Genomic DNA, 24171 nt, shown 5'->3' on the forward strand with positions numbered 1-24171 from the left:
GTGAAATAGTTTCACCAGAACATGTACATAAAGAATGTGCAGAAAAACGTCCTCCACACACTTCAAGGCTCAAGACATTTTCTTTGTGTGGGATAAAGGACTATGTGAAAATATACTTCAGAGAAACAGAATCCCCAAGGCAAAATGAGCAACAGAACACTGATGATGAGTGTTGGTTGTGGTTTTAGTCAAGTTCAATTTTATTTATATAGTGCCAATTCATAACAAAAGTAATCTCAAGGCACTTTATATATTAAGGTCAACACCTTACAAAACAGCAGATAAAATCCAACAAATTACTGCACTGAGAGAACTGGGAGTTCGTTCCACTGGAGAGTAACTTGGTAGCTAAAGGCTCTGCCTTACATTCTACTTTTGAAAACTCTGGGATCCACAAGAAGACCTGCAATCTAACAGTGAAGTGCTGTAGTGGGATAGATCTGTAGTATGAGGTCTCTGAGATACAATTGACCCTGAGCTGTTTGTAAGGAGGAAGGTTTTAAATTCAATACTTGATTTTATGGGGAGGTAATGGAGAGAAGCCAGTGAAGGAGCAGTAGTCTAGTCTTGAAGTAAAAAAGCGTTGATAAGTTTTTAGAATCAGCATTTGGGCAGGTATTATATAGGTATTGGCAGGCTGTCCAATACCTATATAGTTGGCATTTCAATTCCTAGCTCTTTTGCTCCACATGTAGAACTGTCCTGGACACTGAACCCCGAGATGCTTTTCTATGCGTGTATCCATCACTTACGAGTCTTCTGGATAAAAGTAAAGCACTAAATAAATGTATTATAAATATTTGTATTAAAGAGAAGTTTAATTATGTAACGATTTCTTCATCAAACTATATGTCTACCTAATACACAGGTATTTTTAGCCTCTAGTAACCGAAGGATTGACGTTATGACAGATAATTAAAGTGTGGTTATTGTCGAACAACATCCCACTCGCCTTCTGTCCATGACAATTTTATTATTAGTAGAAAATTATAGATTTTGAGAAAAACCTTTCTGAAAAATGCAGAACATTGTTCAGGATTCTTTTGTCAGTCAAATCAAATCTCAATCAGATCTCTTTTAATTAGATGGTGTATCAATCTATCCATTATCTCCAACCATTTATCTTGTTTAGGATTGGGGGATGGAGCCTATCCCAGCTGTCATTGGGCAAGAGGCCGGATACACTCTTGACAGGTTACCAGACTATCTTAAGCCCAACACAGAGAGACAGACAGACAACCATTCACACTCACATTCACATCTACGGGCAATTTAGAGTTGCCAGTTAACCTAACATGCATGTCTTTGGAATGGGGGAGGTAACCATTTTGTAGTGACCTTTTAGTTGACCTTTTAGTTGTTGAGGCGGCAGCGGGTGGATTTGAAAACTAATAAAATCAAAAGTCTTTGAGCTGGGAATGTTATTTCTTCTGTTAGTGTAGTTCAGTAATGAGCATTCAGATCACCATCCAATCACTAAAAGATAAAAGATTTCTGTAAAGGATGATCTTGTGTATCCTTATTTATTGCTCCTCAGACATTGCTCCTTGATCCTCAGTGCGATTTCATTGGGATGTCTTTCAACACGGTGGCCTGGAATAACTTCCAGGGCAAGTGAGAAGTTAGGAACAATCTTATACGGGACCACACATATTCTGTCAGTTCTACTATTCTATCATGTGCTGCTCACTACTGATGTTTTATTCTATTCTTTTTTATTCTACTTGGCTCTATTCTGCTTTGTTCTATTGTGTCCCAATCCACACTGCTTTCATTGTATTTTGTTCTATAGTGTTTCATTGTTTTGTCTTTTTCTATTCTATTCTTCTGTTAACTATATTTTAATCTGCCATTATTCCATCATGAGCTGTTTTGTTTTCTTCCATCATATCTTATATTTATTCTCCTCTGTTTTTGTTAGAAATGTTTCCATTCTATAGCTTGCTATTCTTTTCTATTCTCCCTCTCTAATACTCCATATAAATATAGCCATTGTCATCCACAACTAATATTTAACCTCCTAAATAGATTTTTATATGGCCTTAATGAGGGTTCACTGCAGCTAATTTTTCAGCACTCAACACAGGAAGCAAAAGTCAAGAACAGAAGAGTGATTAAGGCAGAGAAAATATCTTCACTGTAAAGTATGCAGCATGACAGAGGAAGGCAGTGGAGCAAGGTCTATAAATTTGGACATTGGCTGTAATTTGTTAGAATGTATATTATTATAAGGAGAAAAGGCGAATGTCTACTGTAAGACAGACCTATTTATAATCTATTTATTAATTTACAAAATGCCATATATCCACCATCAGAGGCAATGTGCAAACTAGTCTTTTGGGATTGCAGCTTCACAACAGTGCTAGACATCTACAATGCTTGTGTGTCACTCTATGGTAAAACGACATGGGCCACAAGAAAAATGGCACCAAGGGTGTGAGATCAATAATGTAAGTTGCAGAGTTTTGCCTTAACATTACAGTGTGCGTGCGTGTGGGGGCATATGTGTGGGTGTGTGTGCATGTTAGAGAGAGTGAAAAGCTGCCTGAGGGGGTGTGACTCATAAATGCGGCTCACAGCAGAGAGGGTCATTACATTGTTCACACACCACGGGCTCATTTCCTAAAACACAGCAGCAAATTAAGTAGAGAGAGGGGCTGGAGGGGGCTGTGCTAAAAAAAGAAACCCACACCGCCCGCACTTATTTACTTATTCATCACAGAAACGATATGAACAATCTGCTGTGAACTTGCAGAGGGAATATAATAGCCTCAATAGATGTAGCTTTATTAATCATGTGTTTGATTAATGAACTGAAGTGATCTGTATTCAGCTAATGAATGAGATTTGGTTGTGTTAATTTTGCACTGACATTTGCATTAATCCTTACACAATCTAAAACACACGCATGCACGCACACACATATAGTAGTGCACATGCAAAATACCTGCTGCTGAACATACAAAACATGAAGAGTTTTGCTAAAGGTAAATAATTCTTGCTCTTTAAATGCCATCAACATAAAAACTACATTTCCTGAAAAATGATAATGGTTAATCCTATGTGCTGTTGCCGTGGTCATGATGAATGGCTAATGCCAGGGCAAAGACGCTAATGTCAAGCAAATGTCACTGCATAATGCCTGTTTAGACATGATCAACCACTACCAACTCATCCCTGACAAAACTGACAAGTGACAAGTTTGCATTTCTTCATGACTCTCATCAATGACTGTACACATGGCTCTGAGTGAGTGGCAGAATCAAGTCAAGAGTCCACAGTTATGCTAACAGCAACTATTACAGCTGCAGACAAGAGTTGAGTGTTGACCTGTTACAGAGTGTGCAAAGTCAGAAAAAGCACCAGAATAAACCTTATTCCCAGAGCACCAAAACCTAAAGGCAGCTTGTGGGCAAACTGGTAGGACAGTATAAATGGAGCAGTCTGCATCCATGTCAGTGCCTACTTGAGCTAGATGCTTATGTTTGCATGTTTAATGCTCTGTGTGCAAATGTGTAATAGGTATGATGTTTAACATATTTACAGCATTGGTTTAGCATGTTGAATTGCGAATCATGACTTCCACACCGAATCTGACTTCCATACCGGATCGGTCGGGGCCCGGATTAGCAACGACCGCCACTGATGCTGTTGACCTACAGGGTATTGGTGGAAATTGCTTGAAGAAGGAGAGGAGGAAGGTGTGTTCGTAGGCAGAGAGAGAAGAGGAAAGCCAAGAATGTAGGACTGACAGTGGGGACTATGACAGGGAAGGCTAGAGAGTTGGTTTACATGATGCAGAGAACGAAGGTGGACATACTGTGTGTCCAGGAGACCAGGTGGAAAGGTAGCAAGGCTCGAAGCTTAGGAACAGGGTTCAAGTTGTTTTACCATGGGTCAGATAGGAAAAGAAATGGAGTAGGAGTTATCCTGAAAGACGAGTTTGTGAGGAATGTTCTGGAGGTGAAAAGAATATCAGACATGTTGATGAGTCTGAAGCTGAAAATTGAGGTGTGATGTTCAATTTTATTAATGGTTATGCCCCACAGATAGGATGTGAGTTAGAAGAGAAGGAGAAATTGTGGAGTGAGTTATATTAAGTGATTGAGAGCTTCCCTAGAGGTGAGAAAGTGGTGATTGGGTAAGATTCCAATGGACATGTTGGTGAAGGGAACAGAGGTGATGAGAATGTGATGGGCACGTTTGGTCTTCAGGACAGGAACGCAGAAGGACAGATGGTGGTAGACTTTGCAAAGAGGATGGAAATTGCTGTAGTGAACACTTTTTTCCAGAACAGGCAGGAACATAGGGTGACATTTAAGAGTAGAGGGAGAAGCACTCAGGTGAACTACATCTTGTGTCAACACTGTAATCTGAAAGCGATCAGTGACTGTATTGGTAGGGGAGAATGTAGCCAGACAACGCAGGATGTTGGTGTGTAAAGTGACTCTGGTGGTGAGGAAGATGAAGAGGTCAAAGGTGAAGCAGAGCCATACAATGAAGTTGTGGGAAAGAGTAGTGGAAGCTCCAAATTGGTTTCATGCCTAGAAAGAGTACAACAGTTGCAGTATTTGCTTTAAGGATGCTGATGGAGAAGTGTAGAGAAGGTGGAGAAAAATCTATAGAGGTGGAGGTCTGAGGAATGAAGGTTAGCCTCAGTAAGACAGAATACATCTGTGTAAATGAGAGGGACCCAGGTGGAACAGTGAGGTTACAAGGAGCGGAGGTGAAGAAGGTACAGGACTTTAACTACTTAGGGTCAACGGTTCAGAGCAATGGAGAGTGTAGAAAAGAGGTGAAGAGGTGAGTGCAAGCAGGTTGGAACGGGTGTAGAAAAGTGTCTGGTGCGTTGTGTGATAAAAGAGTATCAGTGAGAATGAAAGGAAAGGTGTTTAAGACGGTGGTGAGACCAACAATGTGGCACACAGTGACACTAAAAAAAAGAAAAGACAGGAGGCAGAGCTGGAGGTAGCAGAGCATAAGATGTTGAGGTTCTCTTTTGGAGTGACAAGGATAGACAGGATCAGAAATGAGGACATCAGAGGGACAGCTCATGTTAGATGTTTCGGAGAAAAAGTCAGAGAGGACAGATTGAGGTGGTTGGGACATGTTCAGAGGAGAGACTGTAAATAAATCGGTAAAAGGATACTGAGGTTGGAGCTGCCAGGAAGGAGGACTAGAGGAAGACCAAAGAGGAGATTTATGGATGTAGTGAGAGAGGACATTAAGTTAGTTGGTGTGAGAGAAGAGGAAGCTGAGGACAGGGTTAGATGGAGGCACATGCTTCGCTGTGGCGACCCCTGAAAGGGAACAGCCGAAAGGAAAAGAAGAAGTTTAGCATGTTGCATGGTGCATGACATTTGCAAAATAATTAATTCAAAATACATCTGAGGCAGATAGAAATACCCTTCACTATTGCAGTAATTACGCTGGATCATAAGGGGAACAGGAATTTTGTACTAAGTTTCACAACAATTGATCCAATAGATGTTGTGTGAATCGAAGTTGTGAAGTGACAGAGAACACTGCTACTGCTAGAGCTGTGCCTTATGTCTGGCAAGAAAAGGCTTGTGTTTCAGATGCAATTCGATGTATAAATGATAATAAAGCTTTCTACCAAAAAAAGCTCCACTTCTTGAAGATTAAACAAAATAGTCTTGCACTGCCCCAACTCATTCACTCCTGAAAAGCAGTCGTTACGATGCGTATTCATATTTAAATTCAAATTTAATCTGTATGGCAACTTTTGCTTTTTGTTAAAGGAAAGCAAAACAACCCTTTTGCTCAGCCCCAAGTAGGACATGCCAGTCAACAGTAAACACTAAAGAAGAAGCACCTGTTCATGTATCTTCAGCAATCTAATAACAGGAGCTCTTACTTATACTCACTCAACCAGTGTGAAAATGTACCTGTTGGTGCTTCTCAAACTCGAGTTTGATGGGGGACTTGATGCAGTTGCAGGTGTCTTGGTAGGTTTGTTTTAGAGCCAGGTCCATCAGATGCTTGTGGTATGCTCCGGCCAGGTTACCACATGTGAAGATGATCACATTGGCCAAGATCTGCCAAATACACCACATGTACACATATACACACAGAGAGAACAAGCCATGAAAATAAGGCTAGGATGACATTGTACATGTTAAAGATACGTCTGAACCTTTAATTTCCCCACTATCTACCTCCTCCCACCTATCTCTATATTATTATAAAACCAGGCCAGTGTAACACACTTCAACTGCACTTTTCCACCACTTTGTAAACCTCAAGCTTCTTAAAATGTGCCTTTGCATAACAATAGGATGTCCATAGAGTTGTATCCAATGTCAATGAGAGCCTTTGACCTTATTTTATTGTTGGTGTGCTTTTCCACTATATATATATATATATATATATATATATATATATATATATATATATATATATATATATATATATATATATATATATATATATATATATATATATATATATATATATATATATATATATATATATATATATATATATATATATATATATATATATATATGTGTGTGTGTGTGTGTGTGTGTGTGTGTGTGTGTGTGTGTGTGTGTGTGTGTGTGAGAGAGAGAGAGAGAGAGAAGAGAGAGGTTATCATGATTAGAGTGTTATCAGTGCGTTTATTCAATAGACAATTACTAAGAGTCACTGTGTGTGTGTGTGTGTGTGTGTGTGTGTGTGTCAGACTCAGACAGGCATGTAATGCAAAAAGAATTAATTTTACCTGTGATTAATTGTTTTTTTTTTCTAATTGACATTTACAGATTTGTATTCTACTGGTCTGTGATGTTGGCGTGTTAGGAGAAGCTCCATGGTTTTGTGGTGAGACTTTCTTTGTGCAATAATATCAAGAGTCCAGTCAGTTAGAGCCAGTGTTTCGAGACCTGTCCCCTGAGTACATTAAAGGGCAGTTCATTTGACTCAGGAGGAATGCTGAATGTGCTGTGTCACAGTGATGCAGCGTAGTTTTACTGTTTTACAACCCAGAGCTTATTAAATTGTTGTACCTCGTAATTTTTAATCGTGCAATCGTTACGATCGTTCAATTTGGGTTTAAGGAACTAACCCTTGTGCTGAGGCTGCTGGTGCAATGAACACCACACCTCGGCTTCTTATGAAGCAGGATGATTTCTAGATGTAGATGCCTTTTTGACCCACAGATGTTCCTAAATTTATGGTTGGACAATTATTACTCTTACCTGCCAGACTAGAGGCTCCAGTTCAGTGACTGTGTTGGCCAAACAGATGCTGAGGGTGATTGTGTGTGAGAAGCAGGTGATGGCGCTGGCGATAATGGCCCCTCTCATGGAGAACGGCAGCATGGTGTAGACAACAAACACAATGAACAGGAAGAAGGACACCTAAAAACAAAATGTGAGGAGGTAAAGAATAAAATTTGTACAAAGTCAACATGGTTTTCTGCTAACGCTGTCTAGTTTTTGCCATTTGTACAGCGAGAATAAAAAGTCTTTTTAAAGTATATAAATCTAAAAAGGAAAAAGCACTAAATAATATAACTAAATGAGAGAAATATGCAGGCAAAGAACTTTCAAACTATCAAGCTCAGCTGTTTGCTTGATTTACAGTGGGCAGTAAATGCAGGATATTGCCTGACATGATCTAATTTAGCATCATAGTTCAAGCTTGGTCATTTAGGCACTGCAGTAATGCAAGAAAAAAAAAACAAAAAAAAAAACACTGCAGTGCCCACATTCAGATCACAAAAATGCCGAGATCAAATCCCACCAGGGATTTATGTTGCACATCTTCCCTCTTTGTCTGCTTTTTGTCTAAATACAGAATGCAGTAAATTGAGTCAGCTGCCCACTCTTCCTCAGAAAAAGGCCCAACAATAAACTGCTGATCCTATGATAAATTATTAGAGACGAGTGGGCTGCTCATTTAAGTTTACACAAAATAAAACGCTGTGATGATTTACTTAGGAAACAAACCAAAAACACACATCTGAGCATCACACACACAGAGCTTTTACAAACCCACAAGAGGTAAATACATGTAAAACACTGTGTAGTAGTCTACAGTGGAAAACATTCTGATGGACTTCCCTGCATGTTTACTGGATCGGTTATAGCCACATAACCTAAACTCTTACTGGACGTGTGTGTGTGTGCATACAAATTTTAGCATGTTGGGCTTACATACTTGCGTGTTTCCTAGTGTGTTGTTCATTGATACCTTGTGCCTTAACCTTCTGCTTTGTCCTTGTCGGCTTCCCCTTCTGTCAGTACACCCCTTCCTGTTATGTGGAGGTGACCAGCGTGAACGGGTCACGGTTTTAACTAGGACACTAGATGAAATCTGACCTTCCTGCCTGTCTGGATATTTCCTGTTTATCTTAGATTCAGAGAGTCACCACTGAGAGTGACAGCTTAGAGTAAATAATTTTCCCTGAAAACAAGCTGACAATTCTTGATGTGACTTAGACCTTGATGGATCTCATCTCATTAAACATATACAAAGAGTGAAAAAGAAGAAATATGTAAACACCTTATGTCCAGTGTATCTCTCGCCAATGTTTTATTTGAGCTCTTCATATGCCACTCACACTGTTTATAACATCAACCATATTACCATACCATGTTTCCCAGTCACACGTTGGTCAGTGATATAGTATATTAGATATTATTACTTCTGCCAACATGCAGAACAAATCAATTAAAATTAGAAGAACCTTGAATATTAGTGATTGTTTGGTTGACCTAGTTCCTTCTAAAAGAAGACCTGAACACAAAGAACAGAGAGAAATGTTTTGTGTAGGCTCAGACTTTCTGTTGCTAGGGGAACCAATGTAGGGAAGGGTGCTGACGTCGGAGAGCATGTGGTGTTCTGAAGGTCCTATATTTTAGCACTTTGCAACCTTCGGCTCCTCAACCTGAACTCCCACTTTTGAGGAAAAAAGGAGAAAAAAATAGGCACAGAGGGCACCTGGAATGTGACGTCCGATCTGTTTGGTGGACTGTGGGAATTGGGAATGGCGGTCTAATTTCAGGTGCGTCACCCGCCTCTTTCTGCCGTGCAGGCGGGCAGGCAGCCAGCCACACTCCATCTATACTGCACTCCTGCCTGAATCCTAAAACACCCTTAAACACCTTGAGATAAGAGCTGCTGCCATCATCTCACTTCAGCATCTTCGATTACTTTTTGCCCCTCTCTTTTTCTCTCTCTCTCAGTGTGCAACCCTCCAGTGTTTCAGACAAAAGCGGTGCACACTCACTTACCTCCTAACGCAAGCACAAACAGACACACAGATATGCATGCTTGAATACACATATCAAATAGGTTTCACTCCCTTCTCACTTGAGCATTTATGCATGCAAGAGCCTTAAGAGCATATCTGGATGTGGGCCCCCTTTTTGGGGGTATGTTACTGCACACATAAACATGCTCACACAGGTCAGTGTGGCTACACCTTGATTGTAGGGTACCAGGTGTGGCAGCCATGTTCAATGTGACCTCAAAGGAAATAGTTCAGACTAACGCAGCTGGATGGTAGCAGGCACAGCTTGGACAGTATGCGATCTGACAGAGGGTGAACATGCTTGTAGTGGACTGAAGGGGTCAGAAGTGAATGACTGAGCAGAGCATCACTTTCTCTCTCTCAGGACGTCACTGTCATTAGCTCTGTGTGCTCAATCAGGAATGCTGTTCTCTCAGAAATCACAATCAATCCAACCCAATGAGAACAGGCTGCAATTCCAACTGTGCTCCTATTCAGTGGATTTTTGATCTCCCAAAGGTTTCTTTCTTTCTTGTCCATTCAAAATTTCTTTCTTTCTTTTTTCTTTCTTTGTTTCATGTGATAAGGAAAACGCACAGACAGACAGACAGACAATCAGATAGATAGATAATGCAGAATGATTATGTTCTCACAGGTGGCTGATGACAGAAATATCTTTACCCCAGAGGAGGGAGCAAAGAAAGTAATTTAGGCATGGTGGGGTAGGCTGGAAGGGGGATCTTAACAGGCGAGGAGGAGGCAGGTAGAGAAGCTGGGGAGAGAAAAATAGGATGTGATGAATAGAGGGAGACAGGGTGCTAGCATGAGAAAATAAGGTTCCTGAGACAGAGAGAGGAGTCTGGCACTGAAAACTAATGTGTCTGTCTGCTGATCTGCTCACCCCCAGCTCTCATCAGGCCTCATTAACATTTGTCACATGTGGAATTAATTCTGCACTTGTACTTGCATGCACTCACACACACACACACACACACACACCTAAACTGATGGACAGATGTTTAAATATTGGCACCTAACATATACACTCACAAGAACACTCATGAATACACAAACAGCAAACTATGATAAGACTTTGATTATTTTTTGTCAGGTGTTCTTTGGGGAAAGTGTCTGCTTTTTAAAGGTCAGCATTTTACATTTGAACTCATAGGGGATAAATGTGAATACAGTCATTTATTGTTAGTCAGTTATTGTTCCATGCAAGTGTATTTCATGGCATAATGATTGTTTCACTCGACCTGGTGGATAATATCTATTTTCTTAGTGTTAATTGATCGGGCACTGAACATGTTCCCCCAAAGCGTAATTGTCCAATCTCATCTTAGCAATTATAGCCACAACAGATTTATTGTGTTTTGTGGTTGGCATTGTGATGGGGATGTCCAGAACCAGAACTCTGCTCTAATTTAACTGACAGTGTAGTGATTGTGAATTAGCAAGTAAGTAAGAAGTAGACACTAGGGAAACTTTTGGGATTCAATGTCTTGGCCAGGAACACCCTTTCAACATAGGATAATTTCATGGCATTTTACACCCTCTGCTTCTATTTCCTGTGCTGTCCAGCTCTTTCTCTGTCTAACTTGTTCCTGTTGGTCCTTGTGCCGGACTTTAATGATGACCACCTCTTCAAGCACTTATAAAACTTGATACAAAACTGGATAATAGGAATATTCATTCTCCTCACTTGGAGAAATAATAACTGGATAATAACATTGTTCAGGTGTGCTCTGGCAAAACTATGACATCAAGCAACAAATATATACACATAAGCCACAGTATAAATGGCATAACTAACAATATCAATGGAATACCTTATAGTACAAAATGTGTACAAATCAAGAAGGTTGAGACAAAGGTATATGCTACAGAGTAAATTGATGTTGAGAGGGGCACCTTTGATTAATTAGAGAAATGACTAGGAGCTTGAGCTCGCCCCCCCCAAACACACACACACACACACACTCCCCACCCTTCCTTCTAGATGTGCCTAAGAAGGACGTGTCTTCTTTTACATATTTATGGAGAAAAAGATTTTTTGACTGCAGAGTCCAAACAGCTCCCGGCAGAGCTGAGATGTAGAGCTATACCCAGCTCTTTCAATACATATTGATTCGAGCCATAATAACTACCCTGATGTGAAAATCTAACAATAAAGGTGTACATTAGAGGAGGTGAAGCTTAACACAGATAACTCAGTTAAGTATAAGCTGGTCATGCACTTGCATGCTCTTTGACACACATTTATTTACAGATACACACAAAAAATAAACACATATGTGTCTACCTGGTCCCAGGGGCTGAGTATTCCTCCCGAGAACATGAACAGGTAACCCATTGTGACCAGACAGGCCCAAATAAGGAGAGAGAAGAGGCGGAGCATCCGCTTGAAGACTGACTCAATGCAGACAAGGATGAAGATGGAAAGGAAGAGGAAGAGAGCGGCAGGCACTGTGATCAGGAATGCCAAGTGGTCTTCTGTTTTCTGGATAGAGAGAGACAAAGACAGAGTATTACTGGAGAGGTCAAAGACATACACAGTCTGGAAAAACACTTATGAGCAGGGCATCCCTGTTTGCCTATTGAGCAGGCAACTCACACATATACATTTTGTATTTATATAGTAGTCAAGATGCCCTGCTCAACATTTATGATCATTACTGTAGGAGACATCTAACAAGTCTTAGAGATACATGTGAATAATACTACCTGAAAAATAGACATGATTGACTTCTGAACATGTTTTAACATCCTTTAACCTTAAACTCAAGTAAAAATTGTCAAAATACCACATGTGCTTACTTTTGACAGTTCACCCAACTTTGGTATCCTAATGAGGGCACTGAGTTCTCTTAAGGTACAATATAACACACGTACAAACAGATGAACAGATGATACACAGATCAGCAGACAGTCTGAGCCCAGAGAATGTGCTACAGCATCACTTCTGCACTCACACTGTCAAAGTCAGCATTTAGAAGCTGTCAACACACACACACGCACACACACACACCAACGCACTCTGTCTCTGACTCTAACCAGATCTCCTTCCCCCACATCTTACAAGGTTCTTCTGCTTTTTTTCATCATAACTAATAATACCATTATCTGCCTTTTTCTACCTTGTGAAGATATTGAATCTTTTTCTTGAAACTTTCAAAATCAAGTGCAAATGATTTCACACAGCTTTCAGAATTTTTCATTTCTTCCAAGAAAATGACTTCATATAGCACAAAATCACTACACGAATAGTCTCGCCAAACCTGCATGAAAGCATGGAAAGTTTTTTGGTCACTAAAATGCTATTTTATCAGCAAAATTATAGAGCCAAAGCTTGTGCAGCTATCTTGTAATATTCAAGTTAGATTCATCTGTGTCTATGTGATAAATCAGTTGTATTAATTTAATGTCATCTTCATCTGTACATTTTTCCGTTTCCGATTAAGACTAAGCGAGTAGTGGGCTAACCTGAGGCCCGCCCTGACCCCATAAAGGAACCCATAAGAACACTACTTTTACTGTCTACTTTTCATGTATTTGTACTGACTTAAACACAGTACTGTACTGTAAGGTGAGGCCTCATATTCTGCAAAAGTCTATTCATCTGCTGTTTTCATGTAGTTCTCTATTCTTCTATTGTTTCTACCATGTTGCCCCTTGAAGGGGCCTGACCTTTCTTTTTAAACTCTGTTCTTTGTAGCCTATTTTAGAAGTTACATTATTTATCAAAAGATATAATTTTCTAGTTCAGTTCTATAAATACCAGAATGCATGGGATATTAATCTTGCCCACTGTGCTAGAAAAAACACAAGAAGGCAACTTTTTAGTCATGTTTGCAAATATGAAATAGAGAAGGGTGGGGTTGGTGTTTTAGTGTGTGCACTACTCCATGTTTTTGAAAGTAACCATAACAGAGAGACTGGTTTAGTGTTTGGTAGACTTGTAGCTGCGCATCAGGTAATTTTATTTAAAAGGATTAACCAGAAATACTGTTCATTTAACTCATACTATCAGTCCTTCTAGGAAATTGCAATGTTGTGATCAAGGGTAAAATCTGGTTTAGCAGTGCTTGGTATCAACTGAAGAGCTATTAACGCTGTTGTTTAGGGGCTGTCTGTGAGAATCTGAACAGGAGGCAGAGACTTACACTTTTAAATATCATATTCACTTAGCTTTGACAATTTGTTTTGAAACACAACACATGATTAGGCTCTGATATTTAGTGACTCAAGAAAAAAACACAAAACTGCCCCTGCTTGACAGTAAGTTTTTATATCCTCTTCTGTGTATTTACATTAAGGAACAGCAGCAAAATCACCATCATACTGCAAACACTGAGTACATTTTCACCAAGATGATCCTAACCAACACCCACATAAACCATTTGAAGTTATTCCAAAGTAATGATTGCTCTGACAGGTCCGACAGCTGCAAATATTAAATTAGCGAGCAACTGTGTGATTAGATGTCACCGATTTTGCAGTAAAATGAGTACGAGTGTGGGCATACAAATGTGTTTGACTCCCTTATCATACAGTTCCCTGGAGCAGTTTTTAAATAACATAATAAAAAGATGTCACAGACTCAACCTTGAATTTGTGGCTGATTTGACAGTTTATTGGCTCTAGCAGCTTGTTGAAATTAGCAGAAGCTATTTGGCCGGAGCAAATGAAAAGAGGAAAGCTCTTTGCTGTGTATTAGTGTAGCAGCATGATATAGCAGAGGTAGTATGAGTCAGGGTCTGGCGAAGGGATCCCGTGGGATCAAGCTGCTGAGGCCATGCCAGCTATACAGTTAGTCCAAAGCACAGATGGAATACCAATGAGGACGCAAGCAACACTGCAAATGCAAACAAACACCATAGAGATACCCGAGTGGACATTCGCAACTTCATTTGGCATCAGAAAACAGAATTTTGCACAAACTGTATCCTCGCATATATACAGTATTGGGTCAGAGTAGGACGGAGATGCTCCTTCACCCCTCCATGATTTCACTTTTTGTAGTGTAAAAAAAAGGAAACATCTGCACTTTTCTGATTGTAGGCCATCTAATCCTGTTGAAACCCTTTAAAGCCATTTCCCTTGACATAGCATGGAGGGAGGGAGAGCTAATGCCTGCCCGCTGTAATGCACTGCATTGTCACCCAGAACAATTATTTCCTTTTTTAACCCAGTCGGGTTTATCCAGCTATTATACTGGTAGGAAAACAGGGTACAGGGAGATACAGCACCAGCAGTAAGAAACAGAGAGATGCAACGGTCTAATTATTCAGCAGTGAAATGACACAGGCACACCAAATATATTATGTCCAAAAGTGAAGGGAAGGGCAGAGATGGACTTGCAGTGTGTGGTGAAATCATTACAGTATATGCACTTGTCATTATGGTGCCTGCTGAATAATTATCCTGCCTGATAAAGCAGTGCTGGCAGATTGCTTCAATCTGCCCTCAGTCTGGCTCTGAAACTCTTCAATAATCAACAAACCTTTCCTTCTGTAGCCAGTATAATAGCTGGCACAGCAGTTTATCTGGAGTCCTCTATTATTATTATAGATAACCTGAAAGAAAACAAAAGTTTGCCACTGCCACTTGCTTTTTCATCTATTGTGCTTATTCTTCAAAGATCTTGAGAGATTATGTGTCTGTGTGATCATACATCCATTCATCACAGAACTCCAGGAGATGACTTCATCAGCACAGATTGAAGAAATGGTCATTTCACAAAAAGAAAAAAACATGCCAGAGGGCAAAGCAGTGGGATGGCACTGTTGAGTTGATCCAACCTGTTTAAAGTGCAGTCACATAAGGAGAAATCCCCACCACCCAAATAATACATAGCATATCTTAAAACATGACTTCTTAAACTATGGAAGTGCAAGAACTATGAATAGTAAGAATTCAAAGGAAATCTGATAGTTGTCACACTAGACATGTCATCCAGAGCAATGGTTTGGTTGGCTGATGCGTTTGTTAAATGTTTTTTGGGCAACAGTAGTGGCCTGTAACACAGGGGAATAAGCTAATTCATGGGACCCTTTAGGAAGGCAATTTATCATTGCTTTTTGTGTCTCCATGGGGAATGTTGAAAATTACATCCGTTTTGCAAATAACAGAAATTTTCTTTTAACGCAATGTGTTTCCTCTTAAAATAGCACACTGACATAATACCTGTTAAACTAAGAAAATGTAATGTAATGTGGCTAAAGGAGATCAATGTAATCTAGCATCAGTTATGCAAAAATTCACTAACGAACGTAAACATTTTTACCTAAGTGCTGCATTTTTGCATGAGGTTCCGTATCTGCATGTAGATTACTAACGCTCTGACCACACCTCAGTCAGTGATGTCACTGCATCTGTGTCACCTCTTTCTTTCACCTTCCTGCTTCTGGGTAACAGACTGATGATTTATCATTCCAAAAACACTCTGCTCTCACTTGCATCTTTCAAACTCTAAATCTAAGTAACAATCTAAATTAACTATCTAAACTAACTAAAATGTTTAAAATTACCATACACTTACAAAAGAATTAAATGAAATAAACAGAGTGGTCAATAAAATTCATTTCATCAGTGATATAAATCATAACAATACAGGTAGCTGTTTTGTCCATGTTTTATTAACAGCTGAAATGTTGGCCTCTACTAAACTAGGAAATTGTGCTTTAAATGTCATTAGGATAACACACTGTCATGAGATTAGAGGATCACACACACACACACACACATTTCTGCCAATACGACTTCAAGGCAACAAGAAAGAACCAGAATTATATTCTCTAAAAAACTGCAGAAACGCCTTAGAAGGAAATGAGAGACTTCCTCAGAAAAACACACCCTATAAACAAACACACACAAACATGAGCATGCATGAGAGCATACTCATCTATGTGTCAACACACCCAAGCCCATACATATGTATAAGGTATGGCACAGGTGGAGGAGTCTGCTTATTAATAACAGCACATTCGTCCGTTCCAGCCTTGAACTTTTGGGAAAGATAAAAATGAGCAGTAATTTTGGGAGCATTAGTGCTGCAGCGGCTGGGTTTCTGCCGTCTCACAGATAAAGCCAGAACACTTACAACAACATCCTCCCCTCCCTATGTCGCTCAGCCCCCACCTCCAAACTCACCCTCTATTTATTCCTGCCATTCTTCTTCATACAGCAGTAATAAATACGCACGCCTCACTGAGCAGCCACTTCATAACTCTAGACGGGTCTGTCGGCTAATTAATAGGAAATAAATGGAAAAAATGACTGATTTCAACAAAGCTGTGAATGATGGGAAATAATTAGGTGAAACTGTAATTTAATTTGTGAACACACAAGGGTCTGTTCCCAGAGGAGAACCTGGAGAATTAAATTGACCTGGGTGATAAGATCTATTGATTTGTCTTAAATAAAAGTGAAGGTGTTGATTTAGGTGGAAATTCTCCATGGAATGTTCTTATGTGGCTCAATTGAATGTAACAGGACTTCTAGTGATGAGCCTCCAGGTGCTACTTGGAGTGTACATGACGCACACGTCATTTTGCAACAACAACCTTAGCGATGAGTGGGCTTCTTTTTCTATGGCTATTTCATAAAAACACAAAAGCAGCACTTGAGAAACAATAGCCTGTGTTTGTTGTTGAGTGTTTGTGGCCAAAACAACACTTTTCACTTGACAAAAGCACCAACACCCACACAGCTGCGAACTAAACGCTCATCCCGCCCTTGATCCACTCTGCAAACCCAGCGCTGCGATTTAATGTGCCACTTTACTGTCTCTTATGTTGTCACACATAATCATACACATACACACGTCCATCGGCGTCTCTGTTTCATTCAGTACTGTACTGTACTATTTTATTCTGACACTCTTCTGTGATCCCAATAAAGCTTGTATGTAACACTTGACAATGGCATATTGTAAAGAGCGTGTAGCCATGAATGCATGCTGCTGTAATTAAATGTGCGACATTCCACAGCATTAAAAATTTTACCTTGGCTTAGCTTTGCCTTTTATTTTGAAAATCTATGAACTTTTGTGATCGGTATGGTTCATTATAACATTTACATTTACATTTACATTTACATTCAGTCATTTAGCAGACGCTTTTATCCAAAGCGACTTACAAGTGAGGTACAAGGCAGCAAAAATCTAAGTCAAATTATAACAAGAAATGTAACTAACTGAAATGAGGCAACGGATGTTCAATGTTGAGCAACAAGAGACTGAGTTTGGATGATTGTAACTCATATTATAGAAAAACGTGTAAAAAAAAATACTCTTATTCCCTTTCTTTCTACAAGTTCTCACTAGACATAGTTGCTTTGTGCAGAGCCTGAGCATGGATGTACCTCCTTCCCTTTCCCACATTAACCTGCGCTTAAGTAGTGTTTAGCAATCTGTGCTTAAACATGCTTACATGACTATGGTGTGAGTTTTTGTGTTGAAGAAAAGGGGTCTTGCATAGTCATAGCACTGGAGTTCCCTTATAAGCATGGTTGGCGATCACATGGATGCATACTTTGGCCGGGCTCAAGCCCACCTCTTGAAGATGGCAAGGGCAGGGTAATTGAGCAATCACACTAGTCAACCAAACCAGACACTGGAGTCAGACACAGTTGGTCAGGGTATAGATTGCCCAGTCTCAGTACGCCTCTAAATGCAGACATTCTGAAAATAGCTAAGATATTTGAATTAGTATCTTTCAGCTTCTGACTGACTAAACAAAACTGATCAAGGTAATCAGCAGTGGATGGGGCAGGGATAGATGAAAAACAAGCTGGCCAGTATCTATCTAATTTTTTATACCTTGCCAACCCTGGTCTAAAGGTAAAAAATCTTTAATGTGGTTTTTATTTTTTCTTGTTCGCATGTATCACTTTTAGCACTGTAACGTTTGTATGGATTTTACCAACATATTGATGGTGATTTGTTGGTATTTTGTTATCTGGAAAAAGCAATGCTAGCTGTGTGTTCTTGTTTCCAGTTTATACTAATGGAAAAAAAAGATGCAGAGACACGAGAGTGCTAACATTCTTCTAATCCAACTTCACAAAAAAAAAAGGACATAAGCATATTTCACAAAATTGCAAACTTACCATTACCAAGTACAAAGTACTTGTATTTATTCCAAAATAAGTTATTTAAAATAAGTTATTAAAAGCAGCACATGTGACTGTGGCAACAACTGAATAAGCCACAGATTCTGGTACGTACTCACAACTTTAACGAGTTTAACCATTCCCTTTGTAGGCACACAAACATACACACTCAATCTTAACGAACACACTCCCTCACCAGTCCCGAAGCGAAGAACACAGCCAGCAGTGCGAAGCAGGTTCCCATGACGATCAGCAGCAGGAACACGATCAGTGGATGCTGCTGGCTCATTCTGTAGTAAGACTCGTACAACCAGTCCTGGAGCTTCTCACCCTCCACACACACCTCACTTTGGAATCCCGGGTACCCATCTCCCATGCTCTCTGGGCCCTCGATACCCTCGCCTCCATCGTTCTTCTCCAGCAGATAGCGTCCACGGGTCCACAGAGCCTCCTGCCACATGGGTTACTTACCGAAACACGTGCACACAGAAGTGACCTGTTGTGAGGGATACTCTTGCTCCCTTTTCGCTTCACCCTCAAAAGTGCACCTCCTCCTTTTCCTCCTTTTTAAAAAAAAGTTTGGTCAGCTTTGAGAAATAGACGCACAGCCTGGTGAGACTACTGAGTTCCTCCGGTTTCCCTTGCATCCTTTGTGCCTCCTTCTGCTTGAGGTGACAAACTGAGTCAGGACAGTGTGAAACCAATCTTACTCCCTCTCGTCCCTTAGTTTTGCTTCCTCGTAGAAGGTGGTCGGACACCAAAGATGAGAGAAGAGGATACAGTTCTTTACTTCTTTCTTCTCCTCTTTGTTTGTCCTCTATGTTAAGTCAGTCAGAAAGACAGCAGGCAGCCTCTGCTTACCGCTCTGAGCTGTAGCTGCGAAGAGACAACATGTTACACTGCTGAGGTGCAGATGAGGACTGAGAGTGAGAGAGAAAGAGAATGTGTATAACTGGGAGGGAGGGAAAGGGAGCGCGAGGAGAGAGGGTGTGTACCAATGTGTGTGTGTGTGTGTGTGTGTGTGTGTGTGTGTGTGTGTGTGTGTGTGTGTGTGTGTGTGTGTGTGTGTGTGTGTGTGGTGGGAAGAACTAGTGGGTAAAAGTGTGTGTGCTGTAAGTATCAGAGCAAATGGAAACTTGAGATGTGGTGATGCATGAGATGTGGAGAGAACTTGTCTTTGACTGAAAACTGTGTCTGCAACATACAGAAAAAGGAAATAGGAGACAGTGTGAAGTTGGCAGAAAAGAGAGGACGAAGAAGAACTGTGTGCTCGTCAGCATGTGTGTACGGAATGCTGGGCGAAAGTGAGTGAGTGAGAATGGCTATAACAGCTGTGCTAAAGCAAGAAGAGCACCAAAGTGTGGAGGGATTGAGAATAATGCCTTACAGCAGCTGTGGACAAGATACAAAGAGAGGCAAGAAAAACACACAGAAGGGGGAAAGATGGGGAGGAAGAGGAAGAAGAAACAAAGTCAGGAAAGAAAAAAACCTCAGGAGACAGAGAGAGAGAGTGGGAGGAAGAAGAAAGATCAGTGCTTCAAACAGGGGGTGGGGGTGGGGGGTGCTGATGATGAGAGAAAATATGAGAGCGACACTGTGTGCGTGTGTTGGTGGTTGGGGTAAAATAAGATCTGACGAAGTAAAATCCTAATATTCCTCTCCTCCTCCCAGCTTTCATGTCTCTCTCTCCTCTCTTGCCCTGCTACAAGTGATGCTCTGCGAAGTGTGAAAATGCCCGTGCCACCTCAATGTGTCAAATCCACATAGTTTCCTCTTAGCAAGCTAACAAGTCACAGAGAGAGTCTGTAAGCAAAGGCGAAGCACACAGCTAATCTGATAATGAACCATGTTCATAGGACTGAAGAACAACTCTAGTAAATTTAGGCAGGGTGTTGATCTTACCTAGAGTGAGAGCACCAAAATTACAAGCAGCCATAAGCAAAGCAACAAACATGTCATCCCCCAATGAACTGTGCAGCCACACTTGCCAAACAACTCATACAAACTGTATAAATTGTACAAAACACAAGCTGCCAGTGATTAAGATGGATTAAAAAAATATCTATGTTTTGGTCAAGTGGACTGCACAGCCACACTGGCAGCTCTGTGAGCCTGTATCACACACACCAGGGGTTTGAATTCTTTAACTTCAACATACTAAAGATGGTGCTTGATGAGTCAGAATCAGGCCGTGCCAGAGGGACAGCTGTTGGACCTCCCATCCGTGAACAGGTTTCTCCGTATCTCAGATGAGGATGCTGACAAGTGTGTCATCTGCAAAAGTTTAACACATGGAATGAGTAATTGGTGTGTAGGGAGAAACGCATCGGGGTGAGCACACACCCCTGGAAGTGCCAGTGCTGACTGTCCACATGCTGCGACAGTCAGCTGGATGCAGAGCTGATGTCCCCGGGGAGTCAAGCTAATACAGAATGTAATGCAGCACCTGACTCTCAGGGGATTTCATGAGCACAGATGCAGAGTGACGAGGAGACATCACACAGCCCCAGGGACCTGCTGAAGATCTGGGTGAAGATGGGGAAGCTGGTTAGCACAGACTTTCAGACAAGAGGGTTTGACAAGCTGTCTGGGTCCGGTGCCTTCCTGGCTACTGTCTGTGGAAGAGCTGACACACATCAGCTTCCTGGTCCACTGTCTGTGCAGGGTCGGTGGGGAGGGGAGAGGCCCAGATGGTTGTGTGATGTCTTATATGAAACGGGTGAGCTGCGTGACTGTGGATTTAACAAACGTATGGTATATAACATCTTCAGGTCATTAGCGAGGTGATGGTTCTCTACAGTCTGTGTGTTACATCCTTGTGTTGACAAAATTGTCCTCATCTTGGTGTCAGAGGAAACCCAGAGTCATCTGGACACATCTCCCTGGGAACTATACAACATTTCATGGAAATCTATTCAACATTTGGACCAATTAAATGAACAATCAACAGACTGGCCGACCATCCAAGAGACCTGCTGCTATCATAGCAACACAAATGTATTTTGGCAGTCTATTTAGAGTGCTTATTTTCCCTTTTCATTGGTTTCACACATGATGCTGTCAGAACATAGTGTGCATAAATAAAAAGGTGTATTGATGGTCTTTGGGGCAGATTATAACAACAGCACTGCTTGGTTCATCTCATTTCATTTTATTCCAACTGTCTGTTCCGCCCCTTTCATGCACCCAGAGTAATTTTGAAAAAGCTGCGATGCAAAGAGATGTGAAAAAGCAACAACAATCTGATTAACAGGTTATGTGAGATCACATGGACAGGCTAGATGAACACATTCAAACGCTCACTCAGGATTTACAGCTTCTTATTCCTGGAAATCCAAGACTGCAATAGACAAGGCAGCTGTGGCCATTTAATGTTCATGCAACTGGGGAAAGAAAACGAAAACAAGTAAAGACATTTTATAATTTTCAGAGTGGAGCAGGGAAATGAATGACTGTGGAAAAGCAACATGTTGAGAAATTGATAGCGACTCACCAGTGGCTACTATAATGATGATAATGACAGTCATAATGATACCCACATCATCAGCCTGCTGCACATTAACCCTGAAGTAACCAACATGTTTTTATCTACACACTAAGTAAGATTTATGAATAAGAGTTGGAAGAGCTTTGCACGCTTGTTGCCTGCCTAAAAAATTATCTAAGATATGTGTGTTTTGTTTCAAACATTAGTTCTCAAACAAGAAATATGTATTAAGGAGTTTATAGTAGTGTAATGATTTGCAATGCAGGTAAATAAAGATAATAATAATAATAAATGTTGTAATTATTAGTCCTGTCCAATCTTTAAATCTGAATTTTTACATGCCCAATCATTTAGGATACTGTGGTGCACTATATAGTGCATAGATTTCAGACATTGCCAATGAATTTTATTCTCTGTATTTAACACATCCCAACACTTGCATGGGCTGGGATTTTATGGGAGCTACCCACTAAACCACTAGGTAGCTAAAGATTGCTCCACGTGAGGCTCAGTCTGGCATCCTCAGAATAACTTTACAGCATACAATCATTATAAGTACTGTGTGCTCACCGATTTTGCCACTGGAGCATTTAAAATTTTAAATATATGCTATTAATATTGTTTTTTCTTTCCCTGCGAAGTCTTGTGACCATGACTGGTATTAAACTGTAGATTTTTGGTTGTTTTGTTGTTGAGCTTTTGTGTTTTGTGTCTTTTGTTCACTTTCATGAGCAAATTAATAAACAAAACTAAGGGTGGGGCGATGCATGATGTAATTGATAAAGTAAATACATGGATTTACGTAAGGTACATTAGCACGTTGCAAGTAGGAGTGCAAGTAGCTGTGTCTAGTGAACACATGGTCTCAAATGCAACCATCTAAAGGATGTGAGTATTTTAAGTAGAGGCCAAACAACATGGTGCTCTGAAATCTTTTTTTTTATGTAGCTGTTGAATTGCTAAATGTAGATTGCACCACATTACTTTAACTTGAATGGACCAATGTGTTGCTTTAATTATATTATATTGTGTCTGTAAAAGATAATCAGTTAAGACTGCCCTGCCCTGCAGTGCAGACTTTGTCATATTTGTTTGTTTAAAACAAAATTACAGCAAATAAGATGCTGCAAAACGTACTAATCATCGAAATATAATCCAAGTATGAGCTTCTCAAAAACCTTTTTTAAAGCTGCTAGTGCTGGTAAATGAGTCTCAGTCACAGGACCCAACTGCACCTCTCTACAATAGAAGGAGCATATGTCTACTTAAAAATATTTGAGATACGTCACTTACTAAAATCTTTTACAGACTTTACAAACCGTATAGTTTAAATGTAGGATTTGCAAAGCTTACGTACTGTACAATTGTATAAACATGTTAGCAAACTGTGCCCTACTTACACATTTAACTAAAACAGAGAAAAATTCAGGTGCATTAAAAATTCTGATTCTGGCCATTTAAAATAATGTTAACTTTTGCAGGTCTTGGGTTGCTAGGTGCTCAGCTTTTTTCATTTTCAGGTTATTGTCTTTCTCTCTCACATCATATGATATTTTCCACTGGATCATTTACCTCAGTAAAACGAAATTATTTTATTTTGTTATTTCGTTTAGTAGTGATCATGTTTCAGTTTTTATTAATGCAGAAATAGAGCATATCCTGAAGGGTTCACAAGCTTTGAAGCGGATGTATTCTGATACGATGTGTACCACAGTGTGTGATAATGTTTGGTCACAGAATTCAAAGTATACCTGAAGTTAAAATCCAAGTAAGGTTATAATATATTGTACTCCAACATCAACACAAATTATGGTTTCAAAATGGACACAGTTTTGAGTAATGTGAATTTATTTGGGCCATTTGCTCCAATGGAGGATCAAGTTCTCAGTGTCAGTAACCTCCAGGGTGTAAAGCAGGGCGCTGCTTTAAAAGATTAGGCCTTCTCAAACAGCAGAAGCCAAATATTTATTTTAGAAAGAGGAAAAATGGCAGCGGGATACAAGGTACCAGGAGACAGGCATCGTAATAACCCAGATTCCTCCTTGACAAACTGCATGACATGAAGTGTGATGTATTTCCAGCCATTCAGTGTTGCTCATTCTGCCTGTTGTGACTGAGACTCTCCCCCCCACTGATGGCTTTTTGACCCTGTAGAAATCTGTGTTTAATTGTCACATCAAATTCTTCTGCTTCTGTTAACAGAAGCATGTGACAAACATAGGATGAATCTCTACTATGAATGTGTGTGGTATTCCAGCGTTTTTATGTGTGTGTGAGTGCTCATACCATATTGCAACATATCATATGC

General features: G+C 40.2%; 1 protein-coding gene across 5 annotated transcripts in view; it reads right to left on the reverse strand.

Moving 5' to 3' along the window:
• adcy2b (adenylate cyclase 2b (brain)) overlaps positions 1–19312 on the reverse strand; it is a 46738-nt gene extending 27426 nt beyond the window's left edge. For all 5 annotated transcript variants that reach the window (XM_067507010.1, XM_067507000.1, XM_067506990.1 and 2 more), the window contains exons 1-4: positions 18573–19312; positions 11565–11762; positions 7221–7382; positions 5910–6059 (exon numbers count right to left, since the gene is read on the reverse strand). In XM_067507010.1, coding sequence (XP_067363111.1) covers positions 5910–6059; positions 7221–7382; positions 11565–11762; positions 18573–18836 — 774 coding nt within the window. In that variant the 5' untranslated portion in view covers positions 18837–19312. The remainder of the gene's footprint in view (positions 1–5909; positions 6060–7220; positions 7383–11564; positions 11763–18572) is intronic.
• Between the last annotated feature and the right edge of the window lie 4859 nt (positions 19313–24171).

This window comes from Channa argus, chromosome 1, assembly GCF_033026475.1.
Source record: "Channa argus isolate prfri chromosome 1, Channa argus male v1.0, whole genome shotgun sequence".
NCBI lineage: Eukaryota > Metazoa > Chordata > Actinopteri > Anabantiformes > Channidae > Channa > Channa argus.